The sequence below is a fragment of the Dama dama genome, chromosome 18 (genome assembly GCF_033118175.1).
Source record: "Dama dama isolate Ldn47 chromosome 18, ASM3311817v1, whole genome shotgun sequence".
Classification (NCBI taxonomy): Eukaryota; Metazoa; Chordata; class Mammalia; order Artiodactyla; family Cervidae; genus Dama; species Dama dama.
In genome coordinates, this window is record NC_083698.1 from 12,038,287 (window position 1) to 12,050,459 (window position 12,173).

Consider the following 12,173-nt stretch of genomic DNA (forward strand, 5'->3'; position numbering starts at 1 on the left):
ACAATTGCTGCTTCAAAAAAAGGCATTCTGCCTGATTCCTAAAGATTTCTTTCAGTTACTGCCAAACTTTCTTGGCTAGACCTCTGGTGTGAGAGAATGAAAGCACTTCCTTCTGGGATTGGAGATCATGAGCATTTCAATTTTAGAAAGAAATCCTATCAGAATGTTACCCGTGGAGGAAGGGAATGTGACTACACTGAAAGCTCTGAAATTGAGATGTTGCCCTCTGGAATTCCCCCCACGGCTTGTGGTGCAGAAAGGATGGGCAACTATCCGGATCTGCCTATGGCTCTAGACAGTAGAACATCCCTCTCCTTGACATGTAACTTCTTGAGGCTGGTAAGACAATTATGATGACAAACTGTATTGAAACTGAAGTTAATGCCTTTTTAAAAAGTGCCAGGCTTTAGGGGACAGGTCTTTAAATGGAGTTTCTGTTCTCCCACAAGAAATCTTCCAAATGTGAGAAGATCTTAAGTCCTGTTCACAAAGGCAGTTTGCTGAGAGATAACAGCAAGGGAAGTAGGAAGAGGGGCTTAGTAACTGTGGGTATAAGTTCTCATTTGGCCGTGTGATTTTGAAGTCCCTTAATCTTTCAGATCCAAGAGAAAACAAAGATTAAAAATATCAGCTTTCCAGGAATGTTTGGACAGTGAGTAAGGCATGTAAATCATTGAAACTAGTAGGTGCTCAACAAAATTTCTTCCTTTCCTTTTCCTCCCAAAATGTACTCATGGTCCACTGTAGGAGTCTTTCCTACCAGCCTTACTTTAGCAGCTTCACTCACCTGTAGAACAGGTACAATTCCATGTTCCAGGGAACACTCTCTGTGGTTGCCATCTGATTCAGTTCTGTTTTGCTCCTCTGAGTTCCTCTAGTGTGGCCATATGCTAAAGAGATTTAAGGATTCAGTTGGCTACTGGTAGATGGTTGGTATTTTAAACAGTTTTGTTGCTACCCGATAGACCGAATAAGAGAACTGGCCCCTTTCCAAAGGAAAACTAAAGAAAAACTATTCAATTTACTATGCAGATACTTCAAAGTGATTTAGAACAACTACTCCACAGCTCGACTTTCCAAAGAGAAAGTCATCTTTACGACAAGTATGACTGACTCATTTATCCAGAAGATAAAGTGATTTGTTCTCTTGTGGATGGGGAATTCGGTTTCCTCATTTATAAGGAACAAGGTCAGAGCTGAAGATGCTGTCTTCCAAATACAAAACAAATTTGTAGAGGATGTATTTCATTGAAAGCCACCCATATGTAATTTATGTATAAATTACATAAGGGGAAAAAAAGAATTATAGGATCTGCAATTGCTTTCCAGGGTACAAAAGGACATTTGATTTTTTTTTTTTCCCCTTCAGCATAATTCAGAAGGAAGTGATACCCCAGGGAGCCAAGACTGGCTTTTCTTATAGGGCAAGAAAGACATTTTCTGGGGAAGGAAAATGTGTGTAAAAGTTTGGGGGAGGTAAAGAAGATTTCTGTCACTGAACTGTTCTGCATATGAAGCCCAGGGTATAAGCAGTCTCTTTGATCATCAAGTACCTTTCTGCACACAAAGATATCAATATAAAAGGGCAGACATAGCTTTAAAATTTCTCTGCTGAAGTGGCTTACAGGTGGCACTTGTATTGGAAGGGTGGCAGGGAGATTTATCTTGAATCTGTTTTCTGATTTATGCTTTTAGGGGTCAGATGATGAGGGGAAGGGTCTTAAGGTCTCTCCAGTTGCCACCGTTTGTCCAACTCTTCTTCTAAGAAGGGAGAGTAGAGACCCCGGGGATGTGCAAAAGGTGAAGTATCCCAGGTTTGCAAAGAGAAAGCAGAAGCTTCTGCCTTCTGGGTCCACACCAGTCCCTCCTCATTTGGTGATCAAGGTTCCTGGGAGTCACCGTAGAGTGATGATTTAGATTTTGCTTTCTCAAGCATCTCTTTTTTGTTGTTGCCTGGTGAAACCATTGCTGAGGCTTAAAGAAGGCATGTCCAGCTGTCTTAGTTCTGGAAGAAGCTAGATGTGTCAGCTCACAGAGTTGGGAGGCTGTCAGGCTAAAAGGAGCCTTTCCTGCCGTGAGAACCATCTTCTGTCAGCAGAAAACTTACTAATCAGTGTAAGAAAAACCCAACACGGCAGGCATTGGGAGCTTTAGGCTTTGTTGACTACGTGAAATTTGTTATCCTAATGAAAGGGAAGTTATCTCGGTGTGATATATGGGAGTATGCCAGGTGCAAACTGAAGCACCAAATGTGTGAAGTTAGGCTCCTGAACTATGAATGAATTGTATTCCTGTATGCAAGTGGCGCTAGTGGTAAAGAAACCCCTGCTAGTCCAGGAGACATCAAAGGCCTGGCTTCAGTCCCTGAGTCGGGAAGATCCCCTGGAGGAGGGCATAGCAACCCACTCCAGTACTCTTGCCTGGAAAGTCCGATGGACAGAGGAGCCTGGCGGGGTACAGTCCACAGGATCGCGAAGAGTCGGACATGACTGAAGTGACTTAGCACAACATACATAACTTAGTTTGAACTGTTTCTGAATAGAGGCTGGGAATAGGGTTGCCAGACAAAATACAGGATGCTCAATTAAATTTGAAATTCATCAGTAAAAAGTAACTTTTAGTATGAATATGTCCCATGCATTACCGAGGCCATATTTATCCTAAAAATTATGTGTTGTCTGTCTGACATTCAAATTTAACCTGGCACCCTACATTATTATTATTATTTGCTAAATCAGGAAACGCTAGGTGAGAAATAAAGAATGTGTTACAAGAGGAGAGTTAACTTTTAGCCTCCTCTCCTTTGTGTTCATTGTGTTGGCAGGAAGCGGGAGGTAAGGAATTCCTAAAGCCGGATTACCTGTACTGGGTGTGTGAGCATCGTGTCTTTAAGCATAAGCGGGGTGGCTTCCATGAAGAGTGACTGTAGCCTGGGAATTCATGCAGCGCAGAAGTCAATGTTCTGAACGGGCACCTGAACTGCGTGCGGAGCCTCCTGACAAGCTTTCTGACTTCCCCATGCTCTTTGTTTTTGGAATTCCTGTACAAGTATATTTTTGATTGATTTCACCTGGCGTCTATGTCCTGCTGACTCTTAAATTTAAATCTTCATTTTGGATTATTCATCTGATTACCTGCATACTCTTCACCATGGTATTTTCTTCCAGAAAGGATGTATCTGGAAGTCTTTAGAGAAGGCTGTATATAGAGGTCTTGATGGATGCTATTTTCATTATTATTATTATTAACATCTTTGCATTAAAAAGGGAATTATTTTGAAATTTCAACAAAATCCAACCTATAATTACTGTAATGATTATAGTAAAGAATGTTTCTTGTTCCAAATATCTGTGTAATAGGATTTGTGTCCTTAAACCATTCATTTCACTGGTCATTACTTAAGGATTAAAATAAGGTTATCAGACTACACTTGAAAGGGCACTAAACTCAGATGAAGGCCGAAAACCATGCTTTCTCTTTGTGTGCCTCTCTGGGTTTCAATTTCCTGATCTTCAAGTTAGGGGTATTAGATAATCCCTAGGCTCCTTTGCAACCCTCACAGTCTCTGGTACTGTTAGGGTAGCTTATAAACCAGTGTTCAGAGCCGTCCGTCAGCCTCAGGTTTTGTCTGCCTCTTTTACATAGAACTGCATATCTGCCATTCTCATCCCAACTACAGAAAAAATAGTGGCCTCAGTTTCCCAAGGTCCTGGAAGAATTGCCTCCTTACCTTGACAGCCATGTACCCATAGAGAAATCCTTCTAGTTAACGTTTTCCATAGACTCAGAAATGCTGACCCTTCAGAGGTCCCGTAGCAATGGATGTCTGACTCCAACCCTTAGGATTGATGACACAGGATTATTCTTTATTTATGTAGACCTGGCTGAAATATTGTCAGCAGCTCAACTTTGTGCACTGAACCCAGAATATGTATGTGAATGGATCTTCTCATTAAACTAGTATTTATGTTGTGCACATTTGGACCTCACCACCGGGCAGGATGATTCTGATGCCTTAGCTGGTTTGGAGTTTCGGTATGCACATTTAGTCTGCACTGGCTTATGACTGCAGTTCTTAAATACAGGGATAGTTGAAAGGAATTGTGTGCTAGAACTGGCTTGCTGTGGCTTGCGAAAACTGATTATTAAGTTATCAGGAGTTTTGTGAGTTGATTGTTAAATGCAACCATTATTAAAAATCAAGTCATACCAACCTACAACAAATCATATTAAAAACAAAAACTCAAAATGTATTATTAATACCTCCTGATTATTTTACTATGCATATCTATGTTCTTGATATTATTTGCATATATTGGAGCTGTTTGATGAAAACATATCATGATGCTCCTGTACACCTCTTCCCTACCATATATTCAGAAACCTCATGTTGGTCACTTTACATAGGCTGTGATACAAGTGTTTACACCACAGAAACCAGCAAATGTTACCATTGAGACCTTGACTTATTTCTTTGTTGATGTCTAAATTTCCAGAATTAATGGAGAGAACGTTACTAATGCAGATTAAACTTAAAAATGTGCGGTGTGTGGTGTCTGTAGCTCTTACATTGTGAATACTGCAAAAAATTGAGAAAATCTGCTTCCAGCATTCAAAAAACTATTAAATGCTTCCACGTAAAAGTCCTCATGTCATTGATAAATGAGTAAATTTCCAATATGTGTCTTCATTGTTTCTCATTTGTGAAGCGATTGCTACTTAGTGTAATAAAAATATCAACTGATGTAAACATAGGAACTACATGCCCTCTTCAGTTGCAGACACAGACTAGCTATGAATACAACTTTATGTCTATACAAAATTGATATAAAAAAAGTTAAAGCATTTTGAGAGCACCAGTTGGCCTTGTGGAATAGAAAATATATCATATTGGGTATTTTATTATTTGTAAATTGTGGGCTTCACATTTTTTATATTAGCAAAACATAAACTTATATACTTATAGATATATGTACTTTTTTTTTCATTTTTTTTTTACAAAATGCCTGTTGAACATTTTCTAGCACACAATTAACTTAAACCTCCACTTGGTAGAGCCCCTCTGGTTAGTCTATTTGTTGGGACTGACATAGTCCTCAGGTGAAGCCATGCTTCCTAAGACCATACCATGTGAAGCAGAAAACGCTTTTGATAAAATTTCAATATTGATTTATGAGAAAAGCCCTCCAAAAAGAGGGCATAGAGGGAACATGCCACAATATAATAAAGGCCATATATGCCAGACCCACAGCTAACATCATATTCAGTGGTGAAAAGCTGGAAGCATTTCCTCTAAGATTAGGAGCAAGACATGGATGGCCACTCTCACCACTTTTATTCAACTTAGTTTTGACTTCTGGAGTCACATAGACCTGAGTTTGAATCCTATCTCTGTCATTTAGCAGCTAAATATGCTTGAGTTTATATTCTCCCTGCCTTTGATTTTAAGTCTGTCTTGCAGGGATAATTATAGGACTAACCTCATAGGGTTGTCGGAAAATTCAGCGTATATTTAACACAGGCCATGGCACATGTAAGTTCTCAAAAATGGTAGCTGTAATTTTTTTTTCCTACATCCTCTCTCCTGCCTTTTAGATTCATCAAGCTTCAGACTACAGTCCTCTACCTTTTCTGTTTATATCCATTTAGAGTGTAACTGAGCCTGACCAGCACATTCTTTGGTGATTCACAAATCTCCTCCGTCTTGACCTTCTCATTAGGGTATCCATGCACATTTTTAGCTAACCTTAGGACATAACATAAGAAATGGCTTCTGTTCATTGTCTGACCATCCTCGGATTACAATGCCCTTCCAGTTTTCCCATTTCCACCGGTGGTACCCTATTTGTGCTTGATCTCAGGCTTCAGAGCTGCATTCTATACTCTCTGTATCTGATTATTCATTAAACCCTACTTATTCTTTCTCGCAGCTTCAGCTACACTTCCTTCTCATGACTAACAGTGAAGCTGGCTGACAAGCCGTTTGGTGCACTCCCATCCCTTGATATCCTTGTTTTTCCCTTTGTGGTCATGGTGCTCAAGAGACACTGATGATCTTTTAACTAATAAGTTAGTCTTTTATTTTTTACTGACATATATTGCTCTTGAACTCTGTGAAATATCTGTTTCTTTTTCTCTTCAACTAGGTCGTAAGCTCCTTGAAGACAAAAGCAGGATATAAACTCAGAGTTACTGTCACCATGCTTAACCCACTGCTCAGTAGGCTTCCCCGTGGGATGAATTGATTGAATATAACCCTTTCTTATTAAGAGTATGTTTTTTGTTGTTGCTTGTTTTAGCCACTAAGTTGTGTGTGACTCTTTTGCGACCCCAAGGACTGTAGCCTGCCTGGCTCCTTTCTCCATGGGATTCTCCAGGCAAGAATACTGGAGGGGGTTGCCATTTCCTTTTCTAGGAATATGTGATTTTCTAGATTACATAGCTAGATGTAAATATGTAGCTTCCTAATGCTTGTTAAGTCAGTCCCAAGCTCTTCAAGCTGACCTAGTTATACTGTCCGCTGGCTCCATCTTAGCCGCCCCTAACTTAATCTTCCTGGAATGGGCCCCTTAGTCAGGTGACCTTGGTACACACACACACACCTGGGTATTAAAATGATCATCCTTCCATCTTAGTTTTGATTGCAGTCCCAAGACATTGGGTACTTACCACCTCGCACTGAAAAAAATGCAATGCCTAACCACCTAAGAAGGACTTGTAAAGGAGGTGGGGAAAACCAGTTTTGTGACTTTTGCCCAATAACAATAGCTAGAGGTTCAGAAGGACCAGGAAATTAGGAAGAAAATTTCCTTCAAAAAGTTATTTAAGTGCAGAGCCATGCCCACTTTCTAATGGTAGGCATCCTGGTTTATCATGAAGGGTAAAACTCAGGAATAGATAATTAGAGGTGATACATCGGGCAAGGCATGGGGAGCATGCACAGAGCTTTCATGCCCTTTTGGAGCATGTTACCCTCCAAGCACTTTGATGTGCTCACCCACCTAAAAGCTACTTGAAACGCCATCTTTTAGGGAGTTTCGTTAGGGGTGACTGATGAAATCATTGGCCACTGGTGGTTGAACTCAATCTCCAGCCCCTCTGTCTTTCCCTGGTGGTAGAATGCAAGGTGTGTAAAAGTTCCAAGCCTCTAATCAAGGATTGGTCTTTCCAGTAACCAGTCTACATCTCGAAGCTCTCTCAGTTCAGTTCAGTTCAGTCACTCAGTCATGTCCTACTCTTTGCGACCCCATAGACTGCAGCACGTCAGGCCTCCCTGTCCATCATCAACTCCCAGCATTCACTCAAACTCATGTCCACTGAATTGGTGATGCCATTCAACCATCTCTGTTGTCCCCTTCTCTTCCTGCCTTCAATCTTTCCCAGCATCAGGGTCTTTTCAAATGAGTCAGTTCTTTGCATCAGGGGGCCAAAGTATTGGAGTTTCAGCTTCAGCATCAGTCCTTCCAATGAATATTCAGGACTGATATCCTTTAGGATGGACTGGTTGGATCTCCTTGCAGTCCAAGGGACTCTCAAGAGTCTTCTCCAACACCACAGGTCAAAAGCATCAAGTCTTCAGAGCTCAGTTTTCTTTATGGTCCAACTCTCTCATCTATACATGACTACTGGAAAAACCATAGCTTTGACTAGATGGACCTTTGTTGGTAAAGTAATGTCTCTGCTTTTTAATATGCTGTCTAGGTTGGTCATAACTTTTCTTCCAAGAAGCAAGTGTCTTTTATTTTATTTTTATTTTTTGCAAGTGTCTTTTAATTTCATGGCTGCAGTCACCATCTGCAGTGATTTTGGAGCCCCCCAAAATAAAGTCTATTGCTGTTTCCATTGTTTCCTCATTACCATGAAGTGATGGGACCAGATGCCATGAGCTTAGCTTTCTGAATGTTGAGCTTTAAGCCAACTTTTTCACTCTCCTCTTTCACTTTCATCAACAGGCTCTTTAGTTTTTCTTCACTTTCTGCTATAAGGGTGGTATCATCTGCATATCTGTGGTTATTGATATTTCTCCCAACAATCTTGATTCCAGCTTGTGCTTCATCCAGCCCAGCGTGTCTCATGATGTACTCTGCATATAAGTTAAATAAGCAGGGTGACAATATACAGCCTTGATGTACTCCTTTCCTGATTTGGAACCAGTCTGTTGTTCTATTTCCAGTTCTAACTGTTGCTTCCTGATGTGCATACAGATTTCTCAAGAGACAGATCAGATGTTCTGGTATTCCCATCTCTCTAAGAATTCTTAAATTCTAAGAGCCCCATTAAGAGTCACTTCATTAGCATAATTGAATGATGTAAAGGAGCTCCATTTAAGGAGCTCTATGTGTTAGGAACCAGAATCAATGATCAAGTATGTATTTCCTATTAGCCACAAGGACCTCCTTTCCAACTGCAGCTTGAAATAAGCCTATGCTATGGGAGAGGAGAGACTTCTGAATAAAATTTAGAGTTTCAGTTATTAAAGTAAAATCAACATTTTTATTACTGAAATGACATTTTTCTCCTTAGAAAATGACATTTTCTCCTTAGAAAAAGTTAAGTCGAAACAGGTGTGAGTCCTGCCCAGGGTGTCCTGTCAGAAATGGAGAAGGGTTCCAGGAAGTGAGTTAGTGTGAGCAGGATAAGGGGAAATAATAAGGTGGTGTTTTCTTTGTACCCTTTGAAGAGATTCTGTTTCAACACAACTGTTATGTTTGCTGATGCTACACATGTAGCCAGGTCTCTAAGGGCACGCAGGCAGGCGTGACTGCGGGACACGGCACATACACACCCCTTTCTACCATTTAGGTTCTACAGTTGCAGCATCTCCTCCAAGGAGTCTTTCCTGGTTAGCCCAAATCACACAGCTCTCCTTTTTGGAATTTCTATAATTCCTGTTTTTCAAACCTAACACTTACATATGTGAACCAGCCATATATCTTCATTGATCTTCACTTGTTTCATTTATGTGTTTTTGCTTCTCATTCTTATATTAAGCCTCTCGCCAGAAACCAGTATATTTTACTTTTGGGGTATGTCTGCTATATCCATCCATTGTCATTGAATAAAGGTTGCATGATTTATTGGTCAGATATGTCCAGATTTCATGGTGACATCAGAGGCTGGTTAAATATTCAGTTTAATCTAAAACCCAAAGCTAAATCTTCCTGTCTCCTGATGGAAATGCTGGCTACCTGGACTCAGCTTTCTGTTTTTGCTGTTGATGGTGGTGGTGGTTGCCCAATGAACTGTTGAACAGAGCATGCCAATGAAATAGCTAATCTTTGTGCAGTCTTTCTTTTATTGCTGAAGGTGAAAATAGCAGTGAGTGTAGTTTGGTATATGACATAGGTCCTCTTTAGGTGTTGCACTGGGAAGATGCCTTTGATCAAAGTTCATGCTACTCTGTAGTTTGTGTTACCTCATAGTCACCAGTAGGCTTAAGTTCTTGGTTTATGAATATTCAGCTTTTTGCTAATAAAACTTTCTATAGAACTAGAAGTGTTTCCCAGACCGCTGGAAGTGTATTTTGAGATCAGCCTCTCTCAAAATTGCTTCAGTTATGGGCAGGGCATGCATTTCATCAGACTTCCACTTTCTTTGTTAGCAACCTCTTTTTTACTTTCTCCTGAATGATGAAGGAAATTAGTCTTATGTTTTTAATCCTCCCATCTACCACGGGAGCTGGCAATGTGTCCAAATACTCAAGAGCTTGAGACTTTGTCAGAGCATTTCAGGGCTGTAAGGAGGCTTATAGGTCCATGAAGTCTTGATATCTCGGTGAGTGGAATGGATGAATCATATGTGTGCATTGAACTAATAAAACTCTACGGTGTCTCTGTAGGTGATACAAGCCTGCCATTCATATCCCAAAGCAATTGAAGTTGTTGTTAACGCCTATGAGCACATCAAGTGGAACGTGAAGTGGAAAAGAGCCATCCCTGATGATGACTTGGAGGTAAAGCATCCATTCATTTCCTCTGGTTTTTCACTCCACAGGACTTCCAGACCACAATGGAAGTGCAGGAAATTCTAATTTAAAAAAAATGGGTTTTGAGAATGCTTTTAAGAGTTTGAGAATGCCACTCCAATATGAGACAAAGGGTTATAAAATGCAGGTGTGAGAATAGATAAATAAATAGGTATGTAACACTTGGGAGCATCTTGGGAATTTCTCTATCAAGGGGCAAGTTGAACAATTATATAAAGTTGACCATTTTACTTTCTTCCCCATCAATTTAGATGAATTTAATAATAACAACAACAACAACACTTGGGATTGCTCATATAGCATTTTTACCAGAAGATTAAACTGTTTTGTGTAGATTATGTCACTGACTTTAATAAATTGCTTTGTATCGATCATTTTCATTCACTTTTAAATATCCTAAAGTCTTTAGTAAGTAGGTAACAGAGTATTAAAAACTGTGGGACTTCCCTGGTAGTACACTGGTTAAAAGTCCATCTGCCAGTGCAAGAGGCATGGGTGCCACCCCGGGTCTGGGATGGATCCCTGGGATCCAGATACTGCAGGACAACGAAGCCTGTGCACCGCAATTGCTGAGTCCCAGCTCTAAAGCCCTCAAGCCAAAGCTATTGAACCGCCACTAGAGAAAGCCCACACGTCACAAGGACGACCCAACGCAGCCATAAATAAATAAATAGACAGATAGATGGATAAAATCGTGGCAAATATGTGTATAACATAAGATTTAAAAAACAAACTTTGTGATGACTCATGCAGAAAGCTTTGCAAGGCTGAGTCCTCATGCCACACATGGACTTTGCTGCCTTTGTGAAGCAGCTATTTCACTAGCCTTCTTTTCTTGGTTTTAGCCACCACAGCTGTCCCCAACACGGGAGAGGTGTTGGGCACAGAGTGCAAAGCTCTCTGGGCTTAGAGTCCAGAGCTCCCTGGGCTTAGAGTCGAGTGGCTTAGCTGCAATGTTATTCTGCTACTTATTAGCTGCCTTAGCTTTGAAAAGTTGCTTAACCTGTCTTAGCTTTATTATTCCTGCTTAATTTTGCCTCACCATCAGAGACTGTGGAAAGCTGCCACTAGGTATGAAGCAGGGACTAAACGCATCAGTGTTGATTTCTCTTGGTGTAAACTGTGAGGCTTCTCTGACTTTAACGTGTCTTGCCTTCCTTTTCAGAGGTACTGGGATTTTTACCACTCTCTCTTCACTGTGTGCAGTAACTCTCCGAGGACTCTCATGCATTTATCGAGATGCGCCATTCGAAGAACGTTACACAGCAGATGTCACAGAGTAATTCCTTTGCTTTCCCTCCCATTGTCATTGAAAAAGTACTTGCTTTTAGAGCCGGAGGGAATCATTTATTAAGCCTTATGAGGCAGAAGTTCCCAATCCTAGATCTTTAAGTGGACTCGCTGGGTAGACACAGTTTGCATAAATAAAATGGTACTTGGGTTGATTATAACACTTCAGGGATGTAGAAACACTTTGCAAACACTGTGTCATTAATCCTAGGGTACCATGGTGAGGGGAAATAAACAAGAGGTAAAGTGAAGGTATTCTCAAAAATAAGAGCATATTCAGAAGGTACTGACATCATAATAATGTGTATAGTGCATTTACTTGGTACCTGTTGTCATTTTATAAAAATTTTCATATATTATCTCATTTGAGAGGGGACCCAGGTTTTCTTACAACCAATCTCATTTTCTCTCCCTTATCAGTGATAAGTTTACATTACCCTTCAGTTGCCAACATGCAAGGCTTTGTGATAGGCCTCTTAATCTTTGTGTCCTCCACCCTCTCCCATGTAGCAGAAATTACTGTTGCTAGTTTTGCCAACCCCTTTCCCCATACCGAGCTCCTCCACTTAGTTTCAGAGAAGAAAGCGTGAACATAGTCAAAACAAGGGGGTCCTAGAAGCAATGAGAAGTGAAAAACAGAGACTTATCTACTTGAAAGTCAAAATAAACATGTTAACGCACTCTCACTGAGCCAAAGGCCAGAGATGCAATGTTGAATCCCAAGCAAGGACTCCAGCCCTCCAGGACGTCATCATTTAGCAGAGGATCCAGACATTTAAGCAGGGAACTGCCACTCAGGGGCAAGAGCACAGATGCAGGTTCATTCTCAGTGCTTGCCTTTCAAAGTCATGTTTCTGATATGAAGTGTGGTTTTCTTTGAAGCCTGATGATCAAGAGA

The 12,173-nt window shown here is 40.6% G+C and overlaps 1 protein-coding gene across 1 annotated transcript in view; it reads left to right on the plus strand.

Annotated features, from left to right (window-relative positions):
- The window catches only part of ASB4 (ankyrin repeat and SOCS box containing 4), a gene marked incomplete at its 5' end in the record, with an annotated part of 74,058 nt that extends 62,182 nt beyond the window's left edge, over positions 1 to 11,876 (plus strand). Inside the window, 2 exons of the mRNA XM_061166280.1 lie at positions 9,839 to 9,952; positions 11,151 to 11,876. Coding sequence (XP_061022263.1) covers positions 9,839 to 9,952; positions 11,151 to 11,339 — 303 coding nt within the window. The remainder of the gene's footprint in view (positions 1 to 9,838; positions 9,953 to 11,150) is intronic.
- Between the last annotated feature and the right edge of the window lie 297 nt (positions 11,877 to 12,173).